Below are 12,261 nucleotides of genomic sequence, written 5' to 3' on the forward strand. Positions count from 1 at the left end.
TATTGGCAAAGGGCTTTAATTTAGGAGATAAGAAAATGCAAAGGTCCACATGTTTTTGAGGTGAGCGAGACAAAGCCAGAGTGAAAATTGGCCTGTCTCGTCTTATTTTTCACTTTTTCCCCCCTATATTTTTCTCTTTAAAATTCAGTCCCATCCTATTACATGAGGGGGAAAAAGAAAGTCCTTCACCATGCTGAATTTCACCCTGCTTAATTTTTAAATTGCTAAGAGGAGAGAGATGGCGAATCATGCTATATCAGGGGATTGTTGGTGTATCAGTGGTGCGGTGGTTGTACTGCCAACCTCAAGTTCTCATATATCGGGAGTCTTTAAAAAACTGGAATATCCTCACACACAAGGTATATGCTTCAGATATCGCACTCTTCTTTTACATATTCCTCCTGGAAAGATAAATCTTAAGATAACAAAATCAGAGGCAGGCAGAAGGGTAAGGATGAAATGCTGGGACTTGATACGAAAACTTTCCCCATGTAACAATTGGTGCTGCGGAATTACAAAGTATTGGGTTTTCTGTTGTTCTTTACAGGAAGTTGGTAGTTAAACATAGGAAGATAGTGTTCAAGCTAAATATATTTTATTTACTTTCTGGGCTTTTGATGGTAGGTGCCCTCTGCTTTTGCTTTGTGTAGTGACAACACTATAACTGTGGATCCGGAAACTCCTAGACCCAAAGGTACAAAATCCAAAGCCAAACCCTTCCAGATTTGGAAGTTTGTGAATTTGGTCTTTGGATCCAACCGGTTAAAAGAAAGCAGCACGAGCTATGAAATTTGATCTAAACATGAGTCTGTGCTCGGGATTTGGTGGTTCTTAAGGTATTTTGAAGAACTACCTTTTGGACTCGTAACCAACAGTGCCTCTTTTGTCTTGTAGCCTGTGTGACCACAGCATGTCAGTAACGTGTTGCTGGGGAATGTGAGGCATTTCCTTGCTTCCATTAGAGTGAGGAATGAATATCTCAATTGTTTTTCTAATCAGTGGACCCAAGCAAAAGATGTGAGAAAACAACGTATCGATTTCTCAGACCCTCTTAAGGCGAGTAGTTGAAGGCATTTACTAAATAGTTAACTAGTAAAACATGAACAGCCTGAAGTGAAGTATATCTGTGGGGTTTTTTTGCGAGCCTCCATTTGACCTTGGAGTGCTTGTGAGTAAAGAGTGAAAGTGAGCCTGAAGAGTGTTTGCAGACAGGTATTTGCCTTACACGGCTGCTTTGCAGGTAAGGTCCTGCTGCTCTGGCTGCCTCCCTGTCGTCCAGCGAGCGCAGAGCTCGCTTGTGCATCACAAGACAACATAACCTGTCGCCTGCTGTGTTTTTTAAATTCCTTTCAATTACAACAACAAAAAAAGAGCTGCTGGAGAATAGGGTAGCAGAGATAAGCAACCAGAATGATTTCAGTACTGCAGACCAAAATAAATGGTTTGTTTTGTATTTGGATATGAATCTAAGCCGTAAACCTTGACTCAGAGACTTTGGGTGTTTATATAAGCTGTTTGCTGTGTATACTTCTCTGTCAACGTATCTGAAGGATGCTTATCTTGTCAAGGCTTAGCTTTTGCATCACGACTAACGTGTTTAACAAATGTTAAGGCAAAGTGCAGAACGCAGCTAAGCTAGTTGGTAATAAAAGCCATTGTGTGATTTGAGGTAAGTTTTTCCCAGGTATAAACAATTATATCTTGGAAGGACTTTTGTGCTTTATGTTCTTTTAATACTTTTAAGTCTTTTCTATGGCTTGATACCTTTTATCTCAAGGCATGTCTTATGTACTGTGGGATAGGCTTTCAGCCTCAGTGTGCTTCCATTCGTTTTTATCATCAGTTAAAAGAAATAAATAATGTTTTTTGTATAATAAAGAAGTAATGAAATTCAGGGAACAAAGAAGGGATCTAGAGTTAGGGAACAAAGGGACATTTGTTGCTTTTTTGTAGTCCTGCGTAATAAGAGAACAGTATTGCTTTGATGTCATTGACTAGAGTTCAGCAAATTCAAGAAGAAATTTATTTATATGTATAAAAATAAACAGACATTATCAATTTAAGTAAGCCTTTGCAAATGTTTGGGTTGTTTTTTATTCACGATAATGTTTATCCTTTTTGCACGGTTGAGCGTTGGGTTCTTGGAGGGTGCGGAGCCTGCAGGCTGGCGGGGCCCTGAGCCTGGGCCCCACTGCGCTCCCGCTTTGGGGACGGGGCTCCTCATAGCCGTCCTCCTGAAATGGAGGTCTTGTGTGTGGAAGGACCAGCCGGAGGACGTGCCTGCTGGGAGGAGCTGCCTCAGAGGGAACCAAGCAGAGGTACCTGCCTCCACGTGGTGGCCAGGGCCTCTCCTCAGGGAAGGGGGGCAATGTCTGAATTGCGCAGCTCAAAGCATGTTTGGGACCTAGCTAGTTTCCTGTCCCTGCCTCACGCTAAGATATTTCTCTACATTATTCACAGTAAGATATTTCCAGCATTTCCTAATTTTACTTTTTAAATGTCATTTGTTGTTCTCTTGCAAAACACCAGAGCAATATATTCAAGAAGGATCCATTTTCTTTTTTAGTTTCTTCTTTCAGGGCTGGAAGGAATGAAATGGAGTCTTTTTTATGTTAAAAGAAATGTTAATGACTTCTAGTGTAAATTAGCTGAATATATTCATTATTAAGTGTTAAAATGCTACTGACTGGTGGCACTATAGTTGAGTATCTTCAAAACATCCCATGAGAAATTGTGCCAGAGATTTAGACTGAATTCATTTGAAGCCCATTTTATTTGTGATTGAAACGTATTTGCAAATAAGTCTCTGTGTGTTCGTGTTTCTCTTCTGGCCAGCCAGAAAAAAGCACAAATAGATGTGATAATATGTCTGAAATGGCATTAATCTTCATGAAATAGAGCTTTGCCTTGTAAAAATTAATTGCTAAGGATGTGTTGTTTCAGTGTTGTGAGGCAAGAGAGACGAATCCAGAAGATGCTTCAGGCCTCTCGCAGTCATCTCATATGTGTAGGACCGAGAACGCAGGGGCGTTAATTTTGACAGCAAGGTGAAATTTGGGGTCTGTCTTTTGCTATGGAACAGGCTCTTTCCCTTCACCTTCCCCGTAAAAGATGTCTGCAGTTTGTTAGTTTTTTCGTTGTATTTTTATGGTAGACTGCTCTGGGGTAACAGCCTGCTCTTGGGGGTCCTTTTTTTATTCTCTACAGCTCTCAGGACCAAGCCCCAGTCAAGATTTTTCATTCCTGTGTATGAAAATTTCCTGATTTAAGGAGTGTTATATACGAATGGGAGAGCTGGGAAACTCAAGTCATCCATCTTATTGCATCATATCATAAAAATAATCTGTAGCTGATGCTTTCTTTCCAAATGCTGAGTGTTTGCAGAGCATGTGCACAAAGAGGAAGGCAAGTGGGATGGAAGGCCAGCCGCTGCCCTTCCCTGGAGAGGTTGCACGTGGGGCACAGTATGTCCTTTTGGCCTTTGGACCTGCTAGCAGGCAGCTGATTCTCCTCAGCTCTGCGAACCTCTGGGTTTTAAAGCATGGTGTGTTTTACAGGTGGACATCCAGAATGAGACCACCTCAAAACAAAATAAAAAAAAATAGCCTTGAAGATGTTGCCCCTAGATGCCTGTCTGTGTGTTGTTTGATCTAGGAAAGAGAGAGCCTCTGGGTGGGGAAACTATAATTTCCTACATATGTAAAATGTTTAAGCACTACCTTTTTTTTTTTTTAAAGTCTGCTATCTTAATTAAATATCTGATTTTGAAATCCATATTCAGGCATCTTTCCTGATTGCATCCAGCAGACTGCAGTTCCCATTCACAAAGCCCCTTGTTTTTTGCTAGCTTTCCTTGGATTTATTTGCAGGGCAGTGTTTTGTTTTCTCTGTAAGCCATTTGGAATACATCTTCACAAGCACTGTACCCGGAGGGTTTGTATGTCATTCAAAAATAAAAATAAAAAATCTCCACCTACTGAAAAGTGAACAGCATAGCCCTAGCAACCGGCTGGTGTGTTCAAACCAGAGGAAGGGACATTAAACAAGTAAGACCAAATAACATCTTCTCTCTAACGGCCAGGGATGCAGTAGAAATGCCAGCTAGTGATAAGATTAATTGTAACTAGTGGTGGAGATAGCTGCATTTGTATTTTATTTTTATTTTTTAATGGTGGATTGTAAATACAGCCTTGATGAAGTGATGCTTATTCTTGTCTGCATGAGCAAGGTATTTGGCTGGGAGCTCTAAAAGGGGGATCTGCCTCTGTAAAAACAACCCCCCCGACCCATCTTGCACTGATTGTGCACACAGGAAGGTAAGTGTCATCGTTTTCGTGGAAAGCAAGAGAAAACTTATTTTAAATGGTCCGTCAGACAGGGTACTGTCAGTACTTGCCTGCCAGGTGTGTTCTCGATGGCGTTATGCCAGGGGTGGATTTTGTCCGTCTGCCTCTCTATCTCCTGTGTGCACCTTGGTTTCTCATTCATCTGTCGTGTCATAGGTCCATTTGTGTTAAAATGATGTTTCCCCCCCCCCCCCCCCCCCCCCCCCCCCCTTCTGCTTTTGTGGATAAAAGGAATTTAAACTGCTTGGCATCATCTGCAATATTAGCTATTCCTTATTTTCCTAAGGAGATCATTTGTGCTTCTCCAAGGTGGATTTTCATTCATGTTTACCTGACTGTGTGGTTTTCCCTAGTCACTGCCAACAAAAAAACGCAAAGCCTTGAGTTTTCTCTTAGGTTTTATTTCTATTAGACCAACGCCGTAAAAAGCAAAGAGTAGAGAAAGGAACACACGTATCGGGAAAGCTCTGCTGTGTTAGTGGGCAGCCGAGGCTCCTCTCAAAGTTTGTGAAGGCAGAGGCAATCTCTGTGCCCTTCTGTAGGCGCAGGGATCATCCGCTGATGTTTCAGTATTGTCCTCTTTCCTATAATCCACAAAGGGCTGTTGATTTATGACTTCTGTATAATAATTGTGTTTCTTTGACTCCCTCTGCACCTCCCCTTCCCACCCTCTTCCTCTTGCAGTTTGTTGTCTTTTCTTGTTTCATGCAGTTTGGTTCTTCAGTCTGCGGCTGTATGAGGTCTTTGATCTCCCCCCTGCCCATCCGTTCCCCGCGTGCTGGTGATGGTGTGCAGAGAATAAAAGCGATTCTATTCCCTTACCGGGGAAGGATGCCTCCAATATTATTTTTCAATCACAGCAGTTTTACTTCCTGACTGCTCGATGTGCTGCACTGTGCTGGGAAGGTGGCCAGAGCAGGATGTGCTATTCCAGGCTGGTTTTCAATGACCACTTTTAGGACCAAATAACTGGGGAAACAGGATTTTGTTGCGTCATCTCCAGCTGTTCGGCTTGGGTTTTTTTTGTTCTTTTTTATTTCACCTCTCTGAGTTTCTCCGCTGTAGGCTTGGTCGGAGTGCTAGCAGATGCTTCATGGGTGGTGGAAGGTTTTTTGCAGATCAGTGTGTTTGCACGGTCTTGCTTCATTAAATTTTTTCGTAAAATTTCTGACTGCTGCTCTCAGCAGCACATCTCCCTTTGCAGTAGCAGTGGAGGAGGCACTGTGGAGACTGACGTGTCGCTCTCCTTGGAGGTAGGACCAGGTAACAGTGGGGTAGATGCTGGCGGTCTCTTGGATGGTGCTGGTACCACCATCTGCCACTGCTGCTCTTGTCAGTAGAGTTATCTTAGGGATTTTTGACAACCATGGACAAAACCCTTGTTTAGGAAGAGCAAGAAGGGCTTTATTTGGAAACGTGAGGAGTGGCTTGTGCCTGGATGAAGCACAAGGATGGTGATTTTTCTGTGCCTATGAGCAATGGCTTTATTATGCAAGTGTAAATTAGCAGTTCCTTGCCCCCAGTTAATGTCTTTCCTGGACAGAAGGTGAGAAACAAGGGGTACACGGTGAACAAATGTGATTTGGGAGCACTCTGTTCCTTCGTGCATTTTTAGCCTGTAGTAGGCTTCTCTTAGGCAGCCTCCTCGGCACTGTATTTAATGCTTGATCGTGACCTGCGCTGAGCTCACTGATAGCTGAGGTGGGAAGGCACCAGTGGAGGTCTCCAGCCCACCCCCTGCCCAAAGCAGGAATGCCCACGGCAGGCTGTGCCACGCACGGTCCAGTCGAGCTGTGAGTAGCTCCAAGGATGAAGACCCCAAAAGGGCAACTCGTTCCAGTGCTTGCCATCCTTGCAGTAAAAAAGCTTTTTAAATTTTCCTTTTATTTAAGCTTTTTTTTTTTTTTCTTTTTAATGCTTAAGTGGAATTTCCTGTGTTTTAATGTGTGCCCATTGCCTCTTGTCATGTCACTGGGCACCACTGGGAAGAGTCTGGCTCCGTCTTATTTACTTCCCCCGTGAAGTGTTTATGCACATTGGGAAGATTGTGGACACTCCTGATTCCCAAACATTAATTGGCCGTTGCGGGTTTGTGGGTGCTTTGCATTGTTGCTTCTTTTCCACTTAGAGGGGTGAGGAATCAGTGTTTTGCCTGGGGCAGCGGCAGCTCTGGGCTTTCTCTGTGTGCTCTTTGCCTTCAGAGGGAAATCCGCTGCAGGTTGTTCACGCTCTGCGTTCATAGACGCCCGCATTTGAGCAGGTCTTCAGTATTGTCCAAGTGAATGTGTTTGCAAAAGCTGTGTTTTCTGCTCATTTTTATCAGGCGTAGAGGCACCGGACCAAATGTCTTGTAGGATCTGCATATTATGGCAGGTATTGTACTGCTTGAAGTTCAATATTTACATTGTGTTTAAAGTTGGGGGCTTCCTCCTTGAAGGCTGGAAGTCTTCAGTTACAATGCTACTGCATTTTTTTAAGATTTGCTACACCTTAACTTACAGATATTTTGCCTTCTTAAAGTTCTCTTGGCTTTTCTGACTCTGGTAACTAAATAATAAAGCAAGGCATTTGCCAAAAGTGCAGTAGTCTTTGTGGTGTCATTTAAAAGTTAGCTTAGGGTTTGGACCTACTTCATGTAATAGAAGTTTTGATATGGAAGATGAAATGTTTGTTGGCATTTTAAGGATAGCATTTCAGGAAAGCTAGCTGGCAGTCTCCAATAAGAGCTACTTCCCAGCTGGGTCAAACCAATAAAGTGACTCGTAGGAGGGAAAACTCAGTTTATAACATGAATTTTGTTTTGGTTTGTTTTTTAGTAGACTGTTTTCCAGGACTTATGCCAGAGATACTGTGAACAACTTTCTTAATTGCTTATGTTGGGCCAAATGTCAGCAGCATTGTGGCATAATACAAAAACCAAATGGCAGGGTATGCAAAAGGTTAAAGTGAGTTTTCCTTCCTGGTGTTTGTTTAGCTTTGTTCCCTAACTGTATTTGTAGCAGAAGTAGTCTCGCGCGTCCTAGATTAAAGCCACAGCAGTCTGGGCTATTTTGGTGGCTTGTGCGTCCATTGTGCTGGGGTGGAGGGATGGGGTACGCCTCTGACCTCTGCAGCTCCACTTCAGCAAAGTACCTAAGTACATGCTTAACTTGTAGCCCATTGGGATTTCAGGTCTACTAGTTCACCCGCCCAGGCGGCACGTCGGGCAGGTTCACTTTGCCAGAATCTGCTGGAAATACTCCTCTGGAGACCGCTTCTGGCTTTCAAAAGCTTGAGGGTAAGATCAGATTGCATCGTTACAGCGTGAATCTCTGCTAAGCTCAGAGCAACGTCTTCGGAGGGATAGTCTGTGCATGCACGCTACGTCCAGTGAGTCATGGGCATTTGAGATATCCTGCCTGTAGGCAAATAGTTGCGTGCCCAGGACTTCTGGATTGTCAGACATCCAGAAATCTTGGGCAAATGGTTAGACTCCTCTTTTTCTATACCAGCAAATTCTTGGGGAGAAAAAATACAGCCAATAGACACGTGGTTTATTGCTGAGTTGCAGCTTCCTTTTAGCGATAGAAGGCCTGTGTCTTCTGTGCAAGCTTCCCTGAAGGTGCAGTGTGGGATTTCTGAGGTGCTGTATGGGGTGCTCCTTCAGTGGCATGGACCTGCAGGCAGAACAAGCCATGGGCTGACCAACAGTAGGAACTGGATCATCACATTGGTGCTTTGATTCTTTGATGCCATTTCATGCCTGGTGATGAACACCTCCAAGTCTTGTTGCGGTCAGCAAACGGCCCCAGTCTTCCTGCTGGTCCAGCAATGGTGGTGTCTGAATTCAGACAACATGCAGTGAAATGAAATTCTCTTTTGCAGATTGAATTGCAGACTTGAGGCTCTGGATCCAACTCACACTAACGGTGTTTTATTGCTCCTTATAGTGTAGCTGGTGATTGTCCCTGAGAAGAGAGAAGATGATGAGTGATGCAAGTGACATGCTCGCTGCGGCTCTGGAGCAGATGGATGGCATTATAGCAGGTAAATGCTTGGGGCAGCTTGTTCATTTAGCTGTTTCAGTCCTCCTTTTTCATCCCTGGAGGGCAGAGTTTCAGGGTTAGAAGGGAATGTGCTGGTAATTATGTTTGGTGTCTTCCATTGTAGCTTAGCGATTACAAATAAATGGAGTGGAGGGATTGCACAGGCTCTCACACACAGACACAACTAAATGGATTGTAGTTTTTCTCCTACCCTCTATCAAAATGCTGCTCAAAGTGGCTGAGTGACACCGTTCAGCTGGTGCACACAGCACCACGAAAGCCAAGGACGAGGCACCTTTCAAACCAAGATGACTGTGTTTAAAGAGCTGCTGCAAGGCAGGAAGAGTAAGTTTGCCCAATACTGTCTGCTCTGAAGAGTTAAAACATGAACTGAATTCTCCTTTTTTCAAAATTGGAATGTTTTGGACCCAAACATTTGGCTTGGATCTGCCTTTAACATTTGAGTTTTTATAAGTACCTGTAAATTGTAAGTAGACTAAGGAGAGGCATCACAAAGTATACAACCTCTGCTTTTGAGTCTAGTGAGTTAGAAAATAATGTAAGTGCACAACACAGAGGAGCAAAGCAGTAAGAAATGAATAGTTTAATCCTATTCCAGCAGAGCTGTTCAAACAGCTACCCAAACTGAAAAAATATTCTGCAAGGATAGCAACACAGTTATAAAGTCTTTAATAGTTCCACTTACAATAATTTCCCTTAGGGAAAAAAATAATCATGCAGCGCATGCTTTGTTTGAACAATGACTTTTCTCTGCACTTTTCCTAAAGATATTAAGAACACATAGCAGGAACACATGTAAAGTGGATTCAGTTGGATCATAATGATCTTTAAAAATACATATAAGCTGTGACTTTAGTAATTTCCATAAGTAGATACTGGTATTTAGATCCAATCATGTATCCATGTTTCCAAGAGCCTAAATTGGTTATGGCGGGATGAGGATTAATGTAAAAATAAAATGTCATGTTGGGATGTTTAAGTCACCACAGACTTAATTTACCCGTGTGTCTGAACAGACTTACAAAGTAATATAACAAAGGGATATCAACTCCTGTGCTGTTGTGGGGATTTCTTAATCTTCATTTTTTTCAAAGGGAATTAGCAGAATACTTGCATTTTTGTGGCTTACCAGATAGGTGAATGGAAGTTCATGGAAGTGCATATATGGCATATCACTGTAGTTTCCAAAAGTTGACAGTACAAAAGCTGATGCTCTGTCATGAACATGTCTCATTGTGCCGAGGCATTACAGTATTAAGGTCACAAATCAGTGTGCTGAAATTATAGTTGGAATTAGCTAGGTTGACTTAAATCAACCTTAATCTTGAACTTGTGGTTTCCTTTTTCCTTAATATATAGCAACTTTTAATGTAGGTCAAATATACATATTGTGAGTTTATGCAAATAAGAGATTTTTCTCTTTATTAGCATGCAAATGTCAGTGCTACCATGTCAAACTGTTGGGTTTAAAATTTATTCTCATATAGAAGTGATTCGCTCGTATTTATCTTCATATTTTTCTTTATTCTTTTAAAAAAATTTCCAGTGCCTTGGAACAGCGTAGCGTATTTCTGCCTGAAAAAAAGATGCAGAGCACCATTTCCTCTGGAAACCATCAGTGTCCGACTTGGGTCATGCAGCCCCTACAGGGTGACTCAAAGCGTTAGCAGGGCCTGTTCCCCCCGCAGTACTTTCCGCCTGCCATACATCCCAGGGAGCAGGAGCCCAGCCCGCGCCTTGAACCCGTGGGCATGGTGGTGGCGTACATGTCCTCTGTCAGATCAGCCCACCTCCTTCCTGCTGGAGCTCCCATCCGCGTAGCACTGCTAGCGAGGGCTCGCCCTTCTCCAAATTGCCACGTGGCGCAGGCAGAACCCAGCACCAGCGCTGAGTTTGGTTCAGATAAATGCCCGCTGGCAGCAAACACCGCCTAGCGTTTCTCAGCCTTGCTGCAGGTCTGACCTGCTTGCCTCGTGCTTGACCCCGTGCTATTTTGCTCACTCCAGGTTCGAAGGCGCTGGAGTACTCCAATGGCATCTTTGACTGCCAGTCCCCCACCTCTCCCTTCATGGGGGGCCTGCGGGCGCTGCACCTGGTGGAGGACTTGCGGGGCTTGCTGGAGATGATGGAAGCGGATGAGAGAGAGGGGCTGCGCTGCCAGGTCCCGGACTCGACGGCAGAGACTCTGATCGAATGGCTCCAAAGTCAAATGGTACAGTCTTGCCTTGTTTTACTCGTAACGCGCTTGTTTTGTGTGTTACCTAGACCAGCTCAGGCAGTGGGGCTGGCTTTTAAATGCAGGGCATTTAAAAGTTTTAGAGTAGGTTTCAAAGAACCAAAGGTGGTTTTTGGCTTTTTTTTTTTTGGTTTGGAGATGATGCTGTGGGGCCTTGGAAAAGCTGTAGCACAAATACCTTGTGCAGTGTATTGGCCTGTGGTTTTTTTAATGTACCACCGTGCCTCATTTTGGGAAGAAAAAAAATTTTCAGTAATTAGAGTTTCATCTCGGAGGTTTGGGGAAAGTCATTTTTATAGGAATCAGAAACTTAAAAGGGGGAGAAAAAAAAGCTGTTTTCAATATGAACTTTTCACTAAAAAGCATTTTTGGCAGCATATTTTCTACAGGAACCAGTGGTGTTGCTGAGCTTCCTTACCTGCTTTATAACAGAAGTGAGTGCTATAAGCTCAGCATCCCTTTAACCTGGAAACCAAACCAAATTTTTATTTTCTCTGTTTGTGACAATCTACCAGTTTTTGTCATCCTTACTTTAAAAATACGCCAAAATATACCTGACAAGGCTGTTCTTTCCCCAAGACTTTGATTTTCCCAAAAAATCAAATACTATTCGAGTGCAGGCTACCTGAAGGATACACTGGGAAATAAAATGTTGTGCTTATCAGAAGGTGAGTTACATGGCATCATTTTCAAAGAACCCACTGGTTTTACCTCCAGGTGCCCTGTGACCGGTGACTTCTTAGCAGGGCCAAATAGGAGTCCTTGTGCTCGTGGTCTGTGGCAGGGTTTGCGTTGTGGTGGTGTGGGTGCGCACGCAGGTTTCAGCAAAGCTCCAGCAGTGGAAGTCAAGACTTATTTCCAGAGGCCGCGCTTCAGGGTTTAAGTCAGCCTGTAGCTGTAACAGTGACAGCAGCAGTGGGTGTGCACTTCTGCAGGTTTTGCAAAATCCATATTACTGCAGTGTCCAGGTCCTCCTGTCTAACATACTTGGCATTGGCCAAGGTAACGCCGTACTGCTGAAATGGGGATGCCAGATCTGATGAAGGCTGGGTCTGATGCAGGACAGGACAGGCCACTGTGGTGGCTCTGTGCTGCACCCTATGCATTGCTGCTGTTGGGACAGGCGGCCACCATCGCCTGGTACCTCCCCAGGATGGGCATCACACCCCCTCAGAAAGGGTTTGGTCACGCTGGAGTCATGGCTGACCTTGCGTAAAATGTTTTTATCTTGATACAGAGATTTATTTCAGCTCTCAGTTGCAGCCTGGAGTGGTGGGTGTGGGACTGCGTTTGGCCTGTGCTCCCCAGCCACAGGTTTGGCAGGCGTGGGGCTGGGGCTAGCGCTGGGTGACCCAACGTGCCATATAGCGTCATGCAGGCTGTGCGCAGTGCGGTGGGAAGAGACGGGGACCGGGGCTAGCACAGCCAGGCTCGCTTGCCTAGCTCTTGTGGAAAGGTTTGAGGGGAGAGCTTTCTGCACACCTCCCCCTTTGCTTTGAACTGCGCATTTGAAAATGCGTGAAACTTAATGAAGCACATGGGAGCTTTCCCGCTGCCTCCAGTGGGATTTGGATCTCGCCCCCGCTGTCAAAGCATGGCAGCCAACGCTGAGATCAGGAGGAGGAGACGGGAG

At 44.2% G+C, this 12,261-nt stretch overlaps 1 protein-coding gene across 16 annotated transcripts in view; it reads left to right on the forward strand.

Annotated features, from left to right (window-relative positions):
- Positions 1 to 12,261, forward strand: part of PPFIBP1 (PPFIB scaffold protein 1) — a 114,653-nt gene that overhangs the window by 52,160 nt on the left and 50,232 nt on the right. For 14 of the 16 annotated variants that reach the window (XM_087764718.1, XM_087764724.1, XM_087764721.1 and 11 more), the window contains exons 3-4: positions 8,276 to 8,372; positions 10,399 to 10,604. In XM_087764718.1, the coding sequence (XP_087620844.1) occupies positions 8,309 to 8,372; positions 10,399 to 10,604 (270 nt within the window). In that variant the 5' untranslated portion in view covers positions 8,276 to 8,308. The other 2 variants (XM_087764720.1, XM_087764719.1) reach the window with 2 other exon arrangements.

Source organism: Nipponia nippon, unplaced genomic scaffold (assembly GCF_047370975.1).
Source record: "Nipponia nippon isolate SJK-2023a ecotype South Korea unplaced genomic scaffold, ASM4737097v1 scaffold_3, whole genome shotgun sequence".
NCBI classification, from domain to species: Eukaryota; Metazoa; Chordata; class Aves; order Pelecaniformes; family Threskiornithidae; genus Nipponia; species Nipponia nippon.